This window comes from Mauremys reevesii, linkage group 14 (genome assembly GCF_016161935.1).
Source record: "Mauremys reevesii isolate NIE-2019 linkage group 14, ASM1616193v1, whole genome shotgun sequence".
Classification (NCBI taxonomy): Eukaryota; Metazoa; Chordata; order Testudines; family Geoemydidae; genus Mauremys; species Mauremys reevesii.
The window spans coordinates 15,903,435-15,919,127 of NC_052636.1; the positions used below are offsets into that span (position 1 = coordinate 15,903,435).

A 15,693-nucleotide genomic window follows, 5' to 3' on the forward strand; every position below is an offset into this window, starting at 1 on the left:
TGGGAGGGGAGTGGGGGCTGGACACCAGGACTCCTGGGTTCTCTCCCCGGCTCTGGGAGGGGAGTGGGGGCTGGTGGTTAGAGCAGGGGGGCTGGGAGCCAGGACTCCTGGGTTCTCTCCCCCTGGCTCTGGGAGGGGAGTGGGGGCTGGTGGTTAGAGCAGGGGGGCTGGGAGCCAGGACTCCTGGGTTCTCTCCCCGGCTCTGGGAGGGGAGTGGGGGCTGGTGGTTAGAGCAGGGGGGCTGGGAGCCAGGAGCCAGGACTCCTGCTAGATTTAGGCACTTCCCTTCCCCCATCTGCACCTTTTTCCTCACTGTTTAACGAGCTGCTACCAGCTGCCTTCACTCGGCCCAGGGAGACACCCCCGCCCCCCGCCCGTGCCCAGCCCTGATCCGAGGCGCAGAGCTGGGTGGGGGATGATTGGGGCAGAGTCCAGGCCCCTCCTTGACCCACTGTACCCCCACCCCAGGGGGGCCCTGCACCCCCTTACACAGCCCCTAGCCCGGCTGCCGGGGGAACCCCAGCTCTCCCACCCAGCCTCAGACAGGAGCCGGCCCCCACGGCAGTCCAGCCCCCCCGCTGCAGGGAGGGGCAGGCCCCCACCCCACTTGCAGCTGGCTCGATAAAGAACCTTGAAGACACGGGGGGGCGGGGGGAGAAGAGAGAGCTGGATATTTTGCGGAGCAGCTGGTGTTTCTGGCATCAGCCACTAGGAGGCGCACGTCCCCCTTTGAGCCAGCCAGGACGCCAGGGTAGATGGGCCCCTCGGCTGATGATTTCCCTGCTGGTACCATAAAGCCCTGGGGGGGGGCAGCAGCCCCCTGGGATGCGGTGTCCTGCTCCGGACATCCCCTCCAGCACAGCAGGGAGCAGGCCAGGGAAAGAGCAAGGACCAGGGACCGGCTCCCGGCCGCGCAGCGAGTGGAAGGACCGGGGCGGCTGGCTGGGGGAAGAGACGACTCGGGGGGCATGATACGACAAAGGGCTGTAACACCAGGCCCGGCTGTTCCTCCTTCCCGTCACGCCTGATCCGGCAGCGCCCGCCAGCGAGTTTAACACAAACCAAAGGAAGCCGTGGCTGGCCACACACCTAACCTGTGGGACTCCCTGGCAGGGGCAGAGGTCAAACCCCAGCGCGATCCCTGCCTGGAGGGCAGCTCCCCATGCCAGGTGTCCCTGTGCCGGGACAAGACACCAAGGGGATCTCCCCCCCACCCCCATTACCCTGTTCTCTGCAATCCCCCTGGAGTCGTGGGACCAGCTGGCGCCAGACACAGGACACGGGGCAGGACGGACCGTGCGGCTCACCGAGGTGGGGATGTAATGCAGTTAGAACATAGGGGGTTAGAAAGGAACCCAGGAGTCTGGGGTCCCAGCCCCCCCCGTAACCACCAGCCCCCACTCCCCTCCCAGAGCCAGGGAGAGAACCCAGGAGTCCTGGCTCCCAGCCCCCCCTGCTCTAACCCACCAGCCCCCACTCCCCTCCCAGAGCCAGGGAGAGAACCCAGGAGTCCTGGCTCCCAGCCCCCCCTGCTCTGACCCACCAGCCCCCACTCCCCTCCCAGAGCCGGGGAGAGAACCCAGGAGTCCTGGCTCCCAGCCCCCCTGCTCTGACCCACCAGCCCCCACTCCCCTCCCAGACCCAGGGGGAGAACCCAGGAGTCCTGGCTCCCAAGCTGGTGTCCCCAGCCCCAGCGCCACGCTGCCTCAGTTTCTCAATGGCCGGCCTGTCTGCTTGTGCCCTTTGCCCAGCCCTGGGCTGAGTTTGCAGAAAGATAAATGTTTAACCCGCTCCTGCTCTGGGGCCAAGGTCCTGGGCCCATCCAGCCCCCACCGCCTTCGAGTGCCTCAGGGCAAGGGGCTGGCCCTTCACCCAGGACTCCTGGGTTCTCTCCCCCGCTCTGGGAGGGGAGTGAGGGCTGGTGGGTCAGAGCAGGGGGGCTGGGAGCCAGGACTCCTGGGTTCTCTCCCCGGCTCTGGGAGGGGAGTGGGGGCTGGTGGGTCAGAGCAGGGGGGCTGGGAGCCAGGGCTCCTGGGTTCTCTCCCAGCTCTGGGAGGAGTGGGGCGGGTGGTTAGAGCTGGGGGGCTGGGAGCCAGGACTCCTGGGTTCTCTCCCCGGCTCTGGGAGGGGAGTGGGGGCTGGTGGGTTAGAGCAGGGGGTGGTGGGAGCCAGGACGCCTGGGTTCTCTCCCCGGCTCTGGGAGGGGAGTGGGGGCTGGTGGGTCAGAGCAGGGGGGCTGGGAGCCAGGACTCCTGGGTTCTCTCCCCAGCTCTGGGAGGGGAGTGGGGGCTGGTGGTTAGAGCAGGGGGGGGGCTGGGAGCCAGGACTCCTGGGTTCTCTCCCCGGCTCTGGGAGGGGAGTGGGGGCTGGTGGTTAGAGCAGGGGGGGCTGGGAGCCAGGACTCCTGGGTTCTCCCCCCACCCCCCCAGCTCTGCCCCTAAGCTGCTGTGTGACCTGAGGCAGGGTGGGGGCAGCGCTCCCCTCCCTACACAAACCCTGGCAGCCCATCACCCCCTGCCCCATTGCCCTGGTGCCACCCCCCAGCGCCGCCCCTCCCCCCCACACAGCACGCCAGCCGATTGCACAGGAAGGTCGTTTATTGCAGGCCCCGTGGGGCTGGAGTTACAGTCTGGCCCAGTAACCGGGGGGCTGGCACCAGGCCGGGGGGGGCAGATGCTGCCCAGACAGCCCTGGGACCCACAGCCAGCGTTGCACAACCCCTATTGCAGTGAGGCGAAACCAGGGGGCGGGAGTGGGGGGGGTGCAGGAGAAAGGGCAGTCTCTGCTCCCCCCACACCCAGACTCAGAGCCAGGCTGGCTGGCGGCACCCCCCACACCCCTGCTGATGGGCAGCCAGACCCTGGGGCAAAAGTGGGGGGGCCGGGAGCAGCCCAGCCTGGCCCAGGGGGTTGGGGTGCCTCCCAGTTCCCCTGTAGGGCCCCCTCCCCACTGAAGGGGGAAGCAAAATGAGCCCCTGAGGGCTCCCCACAGGGAGAACCCATAAGAACCGCCCCCCCCAGCAGAGCAGCCCCCCCGCAGCAGAGCACCCCCCACCCCCACGTCAGGTCCCCGGCGCGCGGCGACAGGCACAGGGGGGCAGCGCCCCTAGATGAGGTTGAGGTGCTTCTCCGGGGGGACCCCGTACTTGGTCTTGTGCTCCTCGAAGAGCGCGATGAGCCGCTCCAGGTAGGTGGCATGGAGCCGGTCGACGGCCTGGCGGGACGGGCAGGGCATCCGGGGCACCGGGATGGGCGCCCCCACTGGGGGAGGAGACGGGGTTAGCGGCAGATCCCCCCCAGCCCAGAGACGCGCTGTTAAAGCCTGGCTCCGTATGGGGCAATAGTCCTGATCCCCCAGGGCGGGCATGGGGGGACTGGGTCAGAGAACAGCTGGCAACGCCCCTGTCCCGCCAGGCACTGCAGAGAGACACCCCCCAGCCGCCAGCTCCCCCCACAGCCCAGCTGGGGTCTCTTCCCGCTCCCTGCCCCCACCACAGCCCCCACTCCTGGCTCTCAGCCCCCCTGCTCTGACCACCAGCCCCCACTCCCCTCCCAGAGCCGGGGAGAGAACCCAGGAGTCCTGGCTCCCAGCCCCCTGCTCCGACCACCAGCCCCCACTCCTGGCTCCCAGCCCCCTGCTCTGACCACCAGCCCCCACTCCCCTCCCAGAGCCGGGGAGAGAACCCAGGAGTCCTGGCTCCCAGCCCTCCTGCTCTAACCACCAGCCCCCACTCCCCTCCCAGAGCCAGGGAGAGAACCCAGGAGTCCTGGCTCCCAGCCTCCCTGCTCTAACCACCAGCCCCCACTCCTGGCTCTCAGCCCCCCGGCTCTGACCACCAGCCCCCCCTTCTCTCCCAGAGCTGGGGAGAACCCAGGTGTCCTGGCTCCCGGACCCCCTGCTCCAACCCACCATCCCCCCTCCCCCTCCAGCGCCAGGAGAACCCCGGCGTCCGGGCTCCCAGCCCCCCCCTCCCCCCCAGCGCCAGGAGAACCCCGGCGTCCGGGCTCCCAGCCCCCTCCCCAGCGCCAGGAGAACCCGGCGTCCGGGCTCCCAGCCCCTCCCCAGCGCCAGGAGAACCCCGGCGTCCGGGCCCCAGCCCCCTCCCCGGCGTCCGGGCTCCCCCCCGGCCCGGCTCACCCACGGTGTGGATGGGGCGGCGGAAGGGCAGCAGGCCGAAGCTGTACTGGAAGACGCCGCGGGCGTGGAACAGGGGCAGCGCCAGGCCCAGGAGCTTCTGCAGCCGCTCCTGGACGGCCCGCACCAGCGAGCCCCGGGGGTTCGGCACCTGGTGGAACAGCTCGTTCTCCCCGAAGGAGAACACGGGCACCAGGGCGGCGCTGCGGGGAGAGGGGCGGGTCAGGGGCGGCCTCCCGGGCCTGTGGCCCCACCCCCCATGTCCCGGCCCCGCTTGCACCCCCTGCTGCTCGGCCCGGGAGGCCTCCCCCAGACACCCCTGCTCCATGATGTACCCCTCCTCCAGCCCCTGCAACCCCACCCCAATCTGTGCCCTGCCCAGGCCCCCCCAACTCCTCCAGCCCCTGCACCCCCAATCTGTGCCCTGCCCAGGCCCCCCAACTCCTCCAGCCCCTGCACCCCCAATCTGTGCCCATCCCGACTCCTCCAGCCCCTGCACCCCCAATCTGAGCCCCTCCGACACCCCCCACTCCTCCAGCCCCTGCACCCCCAATCTGTGCCCGGCCCGAAGCCCCCAACTCCTCGAGCCCCTGCACCCCCAATCTGTGCCCTGCCCGACACCCCCAACTCCTCCAGCCCCTGCACCCCCAATCTGTGCCCATCCCAACTCCTCCAGCCCCTGAACCCTGACCCTAATCTGTGCCCATCCCAACACCCCCCTCTCTCCCCTGCACCCCACCCCAATCTGTGCCCTGCCCGACACCCCCAACACCTCCACCCCCAGCACCCCAATCTGTGCCCTGCCCACCACCCCAACTCCTCCAGCCCCTGCACCCCAATCTGTGCCCATCCCGACGCCTCCCACTCCTCCAGCCCCTGCACCCCCAATCTGTGCCCTGCCCGACACCACCAACTCCTCCAGCCCCTGCACCCCCAATCTGAGCCCATCCCGACACCCCAACTCCTCCAGCCCCTGCACCCCACTCTGTGCCCTGCCCGACACCCCAACTCCTCCAGCCCCTGCACCCCACTCTGTGCCCTGCCCGACACCCCCAACTCCTCCCGCCCCTGCACCCCCACTCGGTGCCCAGCCCAACTCCTCCAGCCCCTGCACCCCCAATCTGTGCCCAACCCAACTCCTCCAGCCCCTGCACCCCACCCCAATCTGTGCCCTGCCCGACACCCCCAACTCCTCCAGCCCCTGCACCCCCAATCTGAGCCCTGCCCGACGCCTCCCACTCCTCCAGCCCCTGCACCCCCAATCTGAGCCCTGCCCGACGCCTCCCACTCCTCCAGCCCCTGCACCCCCATCTGTGCCCATCCCAACTCCTCCAGCCCCTGCACCCCAATCTGTGCCCTGCCCGACACCCCAACTCCTCCAGCCCCTGCACCCCAATCTGAGCCCATCCCGACACCCCAACTCCTCCAGCCCCTGCACCCCACTCTGTGCCCATCCCGACGCCTCCCACTCCTCCAGCCCCTGCACCCCCACTCTGTGCCCATCCTGACGCCTCCCACTCCTCCAGCCCCTGCACCCCACTCTGTGCCCATCCTGACGCCTCCCACTCCTCCAGCCCCTGCACCCCAATCTGTGCCCATCCCAACTCCTCCAGCCCCTGCACCCCAATCTGTGCCCTGCCCGACACCCCAACTCCTCCAGCCCCTGCACCCCAATCTGAGCCCATCCCGACACCCCCAACTCCTCCAGCCCCTGCACCCCCACTCTGTGCCCATCCCGACGCCTCCCACTCCTCCAGCCCCTGCACCCCCACTCTGTGCCCATCCTGACGCCTCCCACTCCTCCAGCCCCTGCACCCCCACTCTGTGCCCATCCTGACGCCTCCCACTCCTCCAGCCCCTGCACCCCCAATCTGTGCCCATCCCAACTCCTCCAGCCCCTGCACCCCCAATCTGTGCCCAGCCCGACACCCCCCACACCTCCAGCCCCTGCACCCCCAATAGGGGCCCATCCCGACACCCCAACTCCTCCAGCCCCTGCACCCCACTCTGTGCCCATCCCACGCCTCCACTCCTCCAGCCCTGCACCCCAATCTGTGCCCTGCCGGATGCCCCCTCTCACAACGCCCCCCACTCCTCCAGCCACTTCCCCACAGTTCCACCCCCAGATCTGTGCCCCTACTGACACCACCCTCTCCACCCCAGCCCCACACCTCCACTCCACATCCAGCCCTCAAGATTCCCGCAGCCCCACCTGCCCCCACAACCTTCCCGCTGCAGCCCCTCCACTGTGTAACCTCCTCCCCAGCCCCCAAATCCCCAGCCCCCACCATAATCCCACACGTGTCAATTCCATCCCCAGGAGTCCCCACCCCCAGCTCACCCACCCGTGCGGCAGGGCTGCCTTGATGAAGCCCTTGCGGCTGAGGATCTGGAGGGTCAGTGCCCCGGGCCGGGCTTCCAGCGACTCAGGGGGGCCCCCCACAGCGATCACAGCCACCTGCCCCCCGCCCTCCTGGCCCAGGAGGTAGGAGACGCTGGCCTTGTCCGAGGAGACCAGACCTGGGGCGAGAGAACAGGACAGTCACCGCGCTGCCTGGGCTGAGAACCCAGGAGTCCTGGCTACCACCCGCAAATCCCAACTAGACCCCACTCCCCCCTCCTAGAGCCAGGGAGAGAACCCAGGAGTCCTGGCTACCGCCCCCCCCATCCCAACTAGACCCCACTCCCCCCACCTAGAGCCAGGGAGAGAACCCAGGAGTCCTGGCTCCCACCACCACCAATCCCAAGACCCCACTCCCCCTCCTAGAGCCAGGAGAGAACCCAGGAGTCCTGGTTACCGCCCCCAATCCCAACTAGACCCCACTGCCCCTCCTACAGCCAGGAGAGAACCCAGGAGTCCTGGCTGCCCCCCCCATCCCAACTAGACCCCACTCCCCTCCTAGAGCCAGGGAGAGAACCCAGGAGTCCTGGCTCCCAGCCCCCCTGCTCTGACCCACCAGCCCCCACTGCCCTCCCAGAGCCGGGGAGAGAACCCAGGAGTCCTGGCTCCCAGCCCCCCTGCTCTAACCCCCCAGCCCCACTCCCCTTCTAGAGCCAGGAGAGAACCCAGGAGTCCTGGCTCCCAGCCCCCTGCTCTAACCCACCCGCCCCACTCCTCCCAGCGCCAGGAGAGAACCCAGGAGTCCTGGCTCCCAGCCCCCTGCTCTGACCCACCAGCCCCCACTGCCCTCCCAGAGCCGGGGAGAGAACCCAGGAGTCCTGGCTACCCCCACCCCAAATCCCAACTAGACCCCACTCCCTCCCAGAGCCGGAGAGAGAACCCAGGAGTCCTGGCTACCCCCAGCCCAACCAGACCTCACTCCCCCCTCCTAGAGCCAGGGAGAGAACCCACGAGTCCTGGCTCCCAGCCCCCCTGCTCTAACCACCAGCCCCCACGCCCCACCCAGAGCTGGGGAGAGAACCCAGGAGTCCAGGCTCCCAGCCCCCCCAGCTCAAACCACCACCCCCCCCACCCCACCCAGAGCCGGGCAGAGAACCCACGAGTCCTGGCTCCCAGCCCCCCCTGCTCTAACTCACCAGCCCCCACTCCCCTCCCAGAGCCGGGGAGAGAACCCAGGAGTCCTGGCTCCCAGCCCACCCTGCTCTAACCCACCGGCCCCCACTCCCCTCCCGGCCCCAGGAGAGAACCCAGGCGTCCGGGCGCGCTCACCCCCGCTCATGATGTAGTCGCGGAAGAGGGGCAGGCGGAACCAGAAGGGCAGCATGAGCAGGTGGGGGGTGAGCCCCGGGAACAGCTCCCCGAACCCGGTGGCCTCGGTGCAGAAGTTCCCGAAGGCGCCGGCCACCAGCACCCCGTGGGGGTGGAACCCGAAGAGGTAATTGCGGGAGGGGTCCAGGGGCGCTGTCTTCACCAGCTGCGGAGAGAGGGGAGGGCTGAGCGGGGGGCCCCCACACGGGGCAGCAGGGGAAACCGGGCGTGCCAAGACACCGCAGGGTAGGGGGACCCCCCAGGATGCAGCAGCCCCCCTCCCCAAGGACCACTGGGGGGATGCAATATGGGGCCCAGGCCCCCCACCCAAGGGCCACCAGAGGGGGATGTGATATGGGGACCAGCCCCCCCACCCACCCAAGGGCCACCGGGGGGGACGCAATACAGGGCCCGGGGAGCAGCCCCCCCTCCCCAAGGACCACTGGGGGGACGCAATACAGGGCCCGGAGGGCAGCTCCCCCCACCCAAGGGCCACCAGGGGAGACACGATACAGGGCCCGGGGAGCAGCCCCCCCACCCAAGGGCCACCAGGGGGGACACGATACAGGGCCCGGGGGGCAGCCCCCCCCACCCAAGGGCCACCGGGGGGGACACGATACGGGGCCCGGGGGGGCAGCCGGGGTCTCACCGTGATGGGGAAGTAGTCGCGGAAGTGCCTCCAGACGGCCCAGCGGCGGACCCATGGCGAGCGGCGCCCCCCGCGGGCCGGGGTCTCCCGGTCCAGGTAGAGCCAGGCGGCGTAGAGCAGGGCGGGCAGCCAGAGCTCCCCCAGCAGCGCCAGCAGGAACAGGGCCAGGCAGCACTGGGCTGGGGGGGGGGACGGGGGGAGTTAGGGACCAGCCCCCCATGCACCCAGCCCCCCACCGTGGGGCCGCTCCCCCCTGCACCCCCCCATGCACCCAACCCACCCCACCGTGGGGCTGCTCCCCCCATGCACCCAACCTCCCCACCATGGGGCTGCTCCCCATGCACCCAGCCCTCCCCACCGTGGGGCTGCTCCCCATGCACCCAACCCCACCGTGGGCTGCTCCCCATGCACCCAACCCCACCATGGGGCTGCTCCCCCATGCACCCAACCCCACCGTGGGGCTGCTCCCCTGCACCCCCATGCACCAACCCACCCCACCGTGGGGCTGCTCCCCATGCACCCAACCCCACCGTGGGGCTGCTCCCCATGCACCCCACCGTGGGGCTGCTCCCCATGCAGCCCCCAGGCACCCAACCCCACCAGTCCCGGGGCTGCTCTCCCCATGTACCCACCCCATGCACCCAACCCCCACCATGGGGCTGCTCCCCTGCAGCCCCCATGCCCAGCCTCCATTGCACCAGCCTCCTCCCTGGGGCTGCTCACCCCATGCATTCCCCCATGTACCCACCTCCCTCACCCCCTATTGCACCCGCCCCACTCCCCTCCAGGGCTGCTGCCCCTCATGCACCGCCAACTCTGGGCAGCTCCACCCCATATATCCCCCATAGTCCTCCAATGCACCAGCCCCACTCCCTCCCCAACGGAGACACCCGCTGCCCCACGCCCCCCCCCCAGGCACCCCACAACTGGCGCTTACTTCCCCCACGCCCCCAAACAAATGCTCCCTCGCGAACTGGCCCTGAGACAGGAACATACCGGCCCCAGGGGTGGGTGTGGGGCAGGGGGCGCCTCTTCCCCCCCCCCACTCACTCTCGCTGTAGCCCCACAAGTGCTGAGAACAGCAGCAGGGACCCCTCCCCCATCAGGTAGGGGGCGCTTTGCAGTGGGTGGGGGGACCATATCTCAGCACCCACCTGCCCCCCACAGAACTCCAAGCAGAGAGCCTGCTTGGGAGACACCCCACAACGGGCGGGGTCGGGAGGCAGGGGAGACACCCCCAGTCAGTATGGTGGGGGGGACTCGACTCCCAGCATTTCAATACCTGGCGCCCCCCCCCATACCCGGGTCACTAGGCTGCGGGGGGGCTCCACCCCCACTCCGGAGGAGAAGGGACCCAGGCGTCCGGGAAGGGCAGGGGGAGCTGAGGTTTAGAGGGGACCCCCCTGCAGAGCCCCCCCAGAGGGACCCCCGGACCCCCTCACCCAGCGCCAGGAAGGAGAAGACCCATTGCAGGACCGCGGCGGTCTGCAGCCGGCGCCGCAGCGGGAGGCGCAGCGGGGCGAAGCGGATCGGCATGGCCGGACCGGCAGCGGGACCGGACTAGGAGCGGCGTGGGGGGGTGGGAGGGTGGGGCCAGCCTGGGGCAGGTATCCCATTGCACCGGCCCCGCCCCCTGAACTGACCCCGCCCCCTGAACTGACCCCGCCCCTTGCACTGACCCCTCCTGAACGGCCCCTCTCCCACCTGCACCGGCCCCGCCCCCTGAACTGACCCCGCCCCCTGCACCGACCCCTCCTGAACGGCCCCTCTCCCACCTGCGCCGGACCCGCCCCTCTGTATTGACCCCGCCCCTCCCTGCACAGGCTCCACCCCTGAACTGACCCCGCCCTTGCACTGACCCCGCCCCTGCACCGACCCCTCCTGAACGGCCTCTCCCACCTGCGCCGACCCGCCTCTCTGCACAGGCCCCGCCCCTGCACCGACCCCGCCCCTCCCTGCGCAGGCTCCACCCCTGAATTGACCCCGCCCCTGACCCCTCCTGAATGGCCCCTCTCCCACCTGCACAGGCCCCGCCCCCTGCACCGACCCCGCCCCTCCTGCGCTGGCCCCGCCCCTCCCTGCGCTGGCCCCGCCCCCTGAACTGACCCCGTCCCCGGCATCGACCCCTCCTGAATGGCCCCTCTCCCACCTGCGCCGGACCCTCCCCCCCTGAGCTGACCCCGCCCCTCTGCACTGGCCCCGCCCCCCCCCCCGACCCCGCCCCGCCCAGCGCAGGCCCCACCCCCTGCACCGACCCCTCCTGAACTGACTCCGCCCCCCTGGGCGGCCCCTCCCTGAGTGACCAGACTGGTTCCCGCCCGAACGATGCCCGAGGGAAGGGCAGGGGTGGGGTGGGGCTGGGGGGCACTGAGGGTGGGTCAGTCCTGGCTCCGGGACCAGTCGCTATTTTCCCTGGAGCGGGGGCTGATGCTGATTGAACCCGCCGTGACCCGGGCTGGCCGGGATCAGAATTCAAACCCCCCCGGAGAAGCTGGAGGCCGAAACTCAGCCCAGAGCAGGGCCCAGGGCCGCCCGCGGGAAGGGAACCCAAAGGCCCGGCCGCGCCCTGGGGGGCAGGTGGGCCCGGGCGTCCCGGCCAACCTCACTGGGTGCTGGGGCCTCCGCTCCTCTGGCCCAAGGGAACTTTCTGCGATCAGGGGAAAGCTCGTCTGGGCCGGAGACGAAACCTCCTCTGAGGGCCGGTGGCGCCTGTGGGACGAACTTGCCAGGAGCGAGGACCCTCCTGCACAAGGCACCGCTCTCAGCCTGGCCGTCTCTCCCACGGACGCCCCCTCCGGGTACGTCCCTATTCCCAAACCGCCCCCCCGCACACACACCCCACTTAACGCTCTCTCTGAGTCCTGGGTGCGTGCCTCGGTTTCCCCCGGGTGTTACACCCGTATCTAGGGGGCGGGATCGGTGCAGGGCAGGTGTGATGGCGACAGGCTAACCGGGTACAGAGACCGGCCCATGGTCTGTAGCCCGGCACCCCATGGCCGGGCCCGTCCCCTGCGAGGAGCCGGCTGGAGGGGCTGGGACCAGAGCACCCAGGGGACTGGTTTGCCCGGGAGAGAGACGAAGCCCGGAGGTGCGGGGGCAGCTGGGGGGGGGGCTTTGGGACTCGGGGGGCAGAGGCCAGGGCTCTGGGTCCCCCCCAGAGGGACGTTGCTGCAGGTCCCTGCTCCCGGTGCTAATCACCTCGGTCCTACACCGCGTTCCCCACGGCTCACAACCAGGCTGTGTTATGGCTGCCTGCGGGTGGCGGGGGGCAGAGCCCTTTGGGGGTGTCAGAGGGGTCCCCAGGGGTCCCACCCAGGGGGACTCACTGTGGGGAGCACACGGGGGGCTGAGGGCTCCCAGGTTGGACACAGGGGCTGGGGAGCAGAGGGGAGGGGCAGTGGGATGGGGCAGTAAATGCAGGGGGAATTCAGACCACTGGAGCGGGACCAGGCTGCCCCCCTCCAATGAGGAGGGCAGATTTCACACTGTGTGTGTGTGTGTGTGTGTGTAGCACAGTGGGGGGGCAGGTCTGTGCGGAGCAGGCCCAGTGCGTGGGGGTGTCGGGGGGTGGGTGGGGGTGCAGACAGTGTGTAAGTTGTGCGACACACACCGCTGCGGTACACACCCACACAATCCAGAGGTCAGACAGGCTTTATTGGGGTGAGGGGCAGGCCAGGCCAGACAGACACACACACACACACACACACACACACACACACACACACGGCCCTGAGGGAGGGGGACAATCCCTCAGGCTTCCAGCCTGGTCTGGGCCCCACAGGCCTCGGGCCCCACCCCCCACATCGGGCTGGGGTGCGTGGAGGAAACACCTGGAGGGAGACACCCCCAAACCTCCCCCAGGCTCTGCCCCCCCAAACCTCCCAATGCAGGACCCCCCCAGTCCCCCATGAGCTCTGAGTCCCCCATGTCCAACCCAGCTCCAACTCGGGGACCACCCCCCATTCACCCTCATCCAGCTCTGCCCGCTCCCCCCCCCATGGCCTGCCCTTCCCCTCCAGTCCCCCTGCCCCTCCCCTGGGGGTCCAGGCTGCCCCCGCCCTAGCGGACCCGGACGGCTGAGTAGAGGGTCTCGTCCGGGGGGGCCCCGCGGGGCTCTGGCTGCCTCGGGGCAGTGCCAGGCTCGGCGAAAGCCAGGGCGGCATAGAGCAAGCCGGGGTCCTGAGGGTCCGGGGGGCGCTGGGGCCGGGGGACGTCCTGCCCTGGAACAAGAGATGGGGGCGGGGGTGAGCCGGGCTGGGGACAGCAGAGGGGGGCTGGAGTGAGTGAAGGGATGGGGGCTGGAGGGGTTGGATGGATGGAGGAGGCTGGGGGATGGAGGGGGTGGAGGGGACAGGGATGGGGAGTGAGTGGGGAGGAGATGGAGGGATGGCGAGGGGCGGGCAGGGGGGACAGAGGGGGGCTGGGGTGAGTGAAGGGATGGGGGCTGGAGGGGTTGGCTGGATGGAGGAGGCTGGGGATGGATGGGGTGGAGGGGACAGGGATGGGGAGGAGTGGGGGGAGGAGATGGAGGAGGGAGGGGAGAGGGCAGAGGGGACAGAGAGGAGCTGAGGTGAGTGAAGGGATGGGGCTGGAGGGGTTGGCTGCATGGAGGAGGCTGGGGATGGATGGGGTGGAGGGGACAGGGATGGGGAGGAGTGAGGAGGGAGATGGAGGGAGGAGGGAGAGGCAGAGGACAGAGAGGGCTGGGGTGAGTGAAGGGATGGGGGCTGGAGGGGTTGGCTGGATGGAGGAGGCTGGGGATGGATGGGGTGGAGGGGACAGGGATGGGGAGGAGTGGGGAGGGAGATGGATGGATGGAGAGGAGAGGGCAGAGGGGACAGAGGGGGCTGGGGTGAGTGAAGGGATGGGGCTGGAGGGGTTGGCTGCATGGAGGAGGCTGGGGATGGATGGGGTGGAGGGGACAGGGATGGGGAGGAGTGAGGGGAGGGAGACAGAGGAGGGAGGGGGAGGGGAGGGCAGGGAACAGAGAGGGGCTGGGGTGAGTGAAGGGATGGGGGCTGGAGGGGTTGGCTGGATGGAGGAGGCTGGGGATGGATGGGGTGGAGGGACAGGGATGGGGAGGAGTGGGGGGGGAGGAGATGGAGGGAGGGGAGGGCAGAGGGGACAGAGAGGAGCTGGGGTGAGTGAAGGGATGGGGGCTGGAGGTTGGCTGGATGGAGGAGGCTGGGGATGGAGGGTGGAGGGGACAGGGATAGGGAGTGAGTGAGGGGAGGGAGATGGATGGATGGAGAGGAGAGGCAGAGGGGACAGAGGGGCTGGGGTGAGTGAAGGGATGGGGGCTGGAGGGCGGGGATGGAGGGTTGGCTGGATGGAGGAGGCTGGGGATGGATGGGGTGGAGGACAGGGATGGGGAGGAGTGGGGCGGGAGACGGAGGGAGGAGGGGAGGGCAGGGGGGACGGGGCTGGATGGATAGAAGGAGTGGGCTGGGCTGGGGTGGAGGAACAGGGACGGGTAGATAGATGGAGGGGGATGGTTACAGGGGGACAGGCAGAGGGGATGGGGAGGGACAGGCAGAGGCAGAGGGATGGGGTGGGTGGAGGGGATGGATGGAAGGGGACAGGCAGAGGATGGGGATGGATGGAATGGATGGAGGAGGATGGGGTGTATGGAGGGGGATGGGCAGATGGGACAGGGCAGATGGAGGGGAGGAACATGAGGAGGGGAGGAATAGGAGGAGGGGAGGGGCAAATAGAGCGGGTGGGGTGGGGAGGGACAGGCAGAGGGGACGGGGTGGCTGGAGGGGATGGGCAGAGGGGACGGGGTGGATGGAGGAGATGGATGGAGGGAATGGGGCAGATGGAGGGGAGGCATAGAGGAGGATGGGCAGAGGGGATGGGGTGGATGGAGGGGGACGGGGATGCAGCATATGGAGGCGGGTGGGGTGGGAGGGACAGGAGGGGATGGGGCAGATGGAGGGGGACGGGGTGGATACAGGGGGATGGGGCGGATGGAGGGGGTGGGAGGGGGAGGGACAGGCAGAGGGGACGGGGATGGGGTGGCTGGAGGGAGAACGGGCAGAGGGGATGGGGTGGCTGGAGGAGGAGGGATGGGAGGAGAGGACGGGCAGATGGAGGGGATGGGGTGGATACAGGGGATGGGAATGGGGCGGATGGAGGGGTGGGATGGGGAGGGACAGGCAGAGGGGATGGGGTGGCTGGAGGGGCAGAGGACGGGAGGAGGGACGGGGATGGGGTGGCTGGAGGGGAAACGGGCAGAGGGGATGGGGATGGGGTGGCTGGAGGGGAACGGGCAGAGGGGATGGGGTGGCTGGAGGGGCGGAGGGGCCGGGAGGAGGGGACGGGGATGGGGTGGCTGGCGGGGGAACGGGCAGGGGGGAGGGGGTGGCTGGAGGAGGGGAGGGACGGGAGGAGGGGACGGGGATGGGGTGGCTGGAGGGGGAACGGGCAGAGGGGACGGGGAGGGGGTGGCTGGAGGGGGAACGGGCAGAGGGGACGGGGTGGCTGGAGGGACAGAGGGACGGGAGGAGGGACGGGGATGAGGTGGCTGGAGGGGAACGGGCAGAGGGGACGGGGTGGCTGGAGGGGCGGAGGGATGGGAGGAGGGGACGGGGCAGATGGAGGGGACGGGGTGGATACAGGGGATGGGGATGGGGCGGATGGAGGGGGTGGGATGGGGAGGACAGGCAGAGGGGATGGGGTGGCTGGAGGAGGAACGGCAGAGGGGACGGGGTGGCTGGAGGCGGAGGGACGGAGGAGGGGCGGGATGGGGTGGCTGGAGGGGCGGAGGGACGGGAGGAGGGACGGGGACGGGGTGGCTGGAGGAGGAACGGGCAGAGGGGATGGGGTGGCTGGAGGGGCGGAGGGGCGGGAGGAGGGGACGGGGATGGGGTGGCTGGAGGGGAACGGGCAGAGGGGAGGGTGGCTGGAGGCGGAGGGGCGGGAGGAGGGACGGGGATGGGGTGGCTGGAGGGGGAGGGGCGGGAGGAGGGGACGGGATGGGGTGGCTGGAGGGGAGAACGGGCAGAGGGGACGGGGTGGCTGGAGGGCGGAGGGGCGGGAGGAGGGGACGGGGATGGGGTGGCTGGAGGGCGGAGGGACGGGAGGAGGGGACGGGGATGGGGTGGCTGGAGGGGGAACGGGCAGAGGGGGCGGGGTGGCTGGAGGGGGGAGGGACAGGCAGAGGGGACGGGGATGGGGTGGCTGGAGGGGAGGGGGGACG

The 15,693-nt window shown here is 69.9% G+C and overlaps 2 protein-coding genes across 2 annotated transcripts in view; both read right to left on the reverse strand.

Annotated features, from left to right (window-relative positions):
- Positions 1-2,579: 2,579 nt before the first annotated feature.
- Positions 2,580-10,086, reverse strand: LOC120381832 (2-acylglycerol O-acyltransferase 2-B-like). Its single transcript, XM_039499982.1, has 6 exons — positions 9,935-10,086; positions 8,493-8,671; positions 7,805-8,009; positions 6,480-6,654; positions 4,138-4,337; positions 2,580-3,260 (listed from the first exon to the last, which is right to left on the reverse strand). Exons 1-6 carry the CDS (start codon positions 10,026-10,028, stop codon positions 3,106-3,108), a joined length of 1,008 nt encoding a protein of 335 aa, XP_039355916.1. The 5' UTR covers positions 10,029-10,086; the 3' UTR covers positions 2,580-3,105.
- Positions 10,087-12,127: 2,041 nt separating this feature from the next.
- LOC120381877 (paired immunoglobulin-like type 2 receptor alpha) overlaps positions 12,128-15,693 on the reverse strand; it is a 10,543-nt gene continuing 6,977 nt past the window's right edge. Inside the window, exon 6 of the mRNA XM_039500041.1 lies at positions 12,128-12,712. Coding sequence (XP_039355975.1) covers positions 12,552-12,712 — 161 coding nt within the window. The 3' untranslated portion in view covers positions 12,128-12,551. The remainder of the gene's footprint in view (positions 12,713-15,693) is intronic.

What these genes read in the sequence shown, in the direction of transcription:
- LOC120381832 (XM_039499982.1), bottom strand. Translation starts at nt 10,028, where the DNA reads ATGCCGATCCGCTTCGCCCCGCTGCGCCTCCCGCTGCGGCGCCGGCTG. An exon ending in CTTCTCCTTCCTGGCGCTGG is followed by an intron (nt 8,672 to 9,934) that starts GTGAGGGGGTCC and finishes CCCCCCCCCCAG; the next exon opens with CCCAGTGCTGCCTGGCCCTG. An exon ending in GCGACTACTTCCCCATCACG is followed by an intron (nt 8,010 to 8,492) that starts GTGAGACCCCGG and finishes CTCTCTCCGCAG; the next exon opens with CTGGTGAAGACAGCGCCCCT.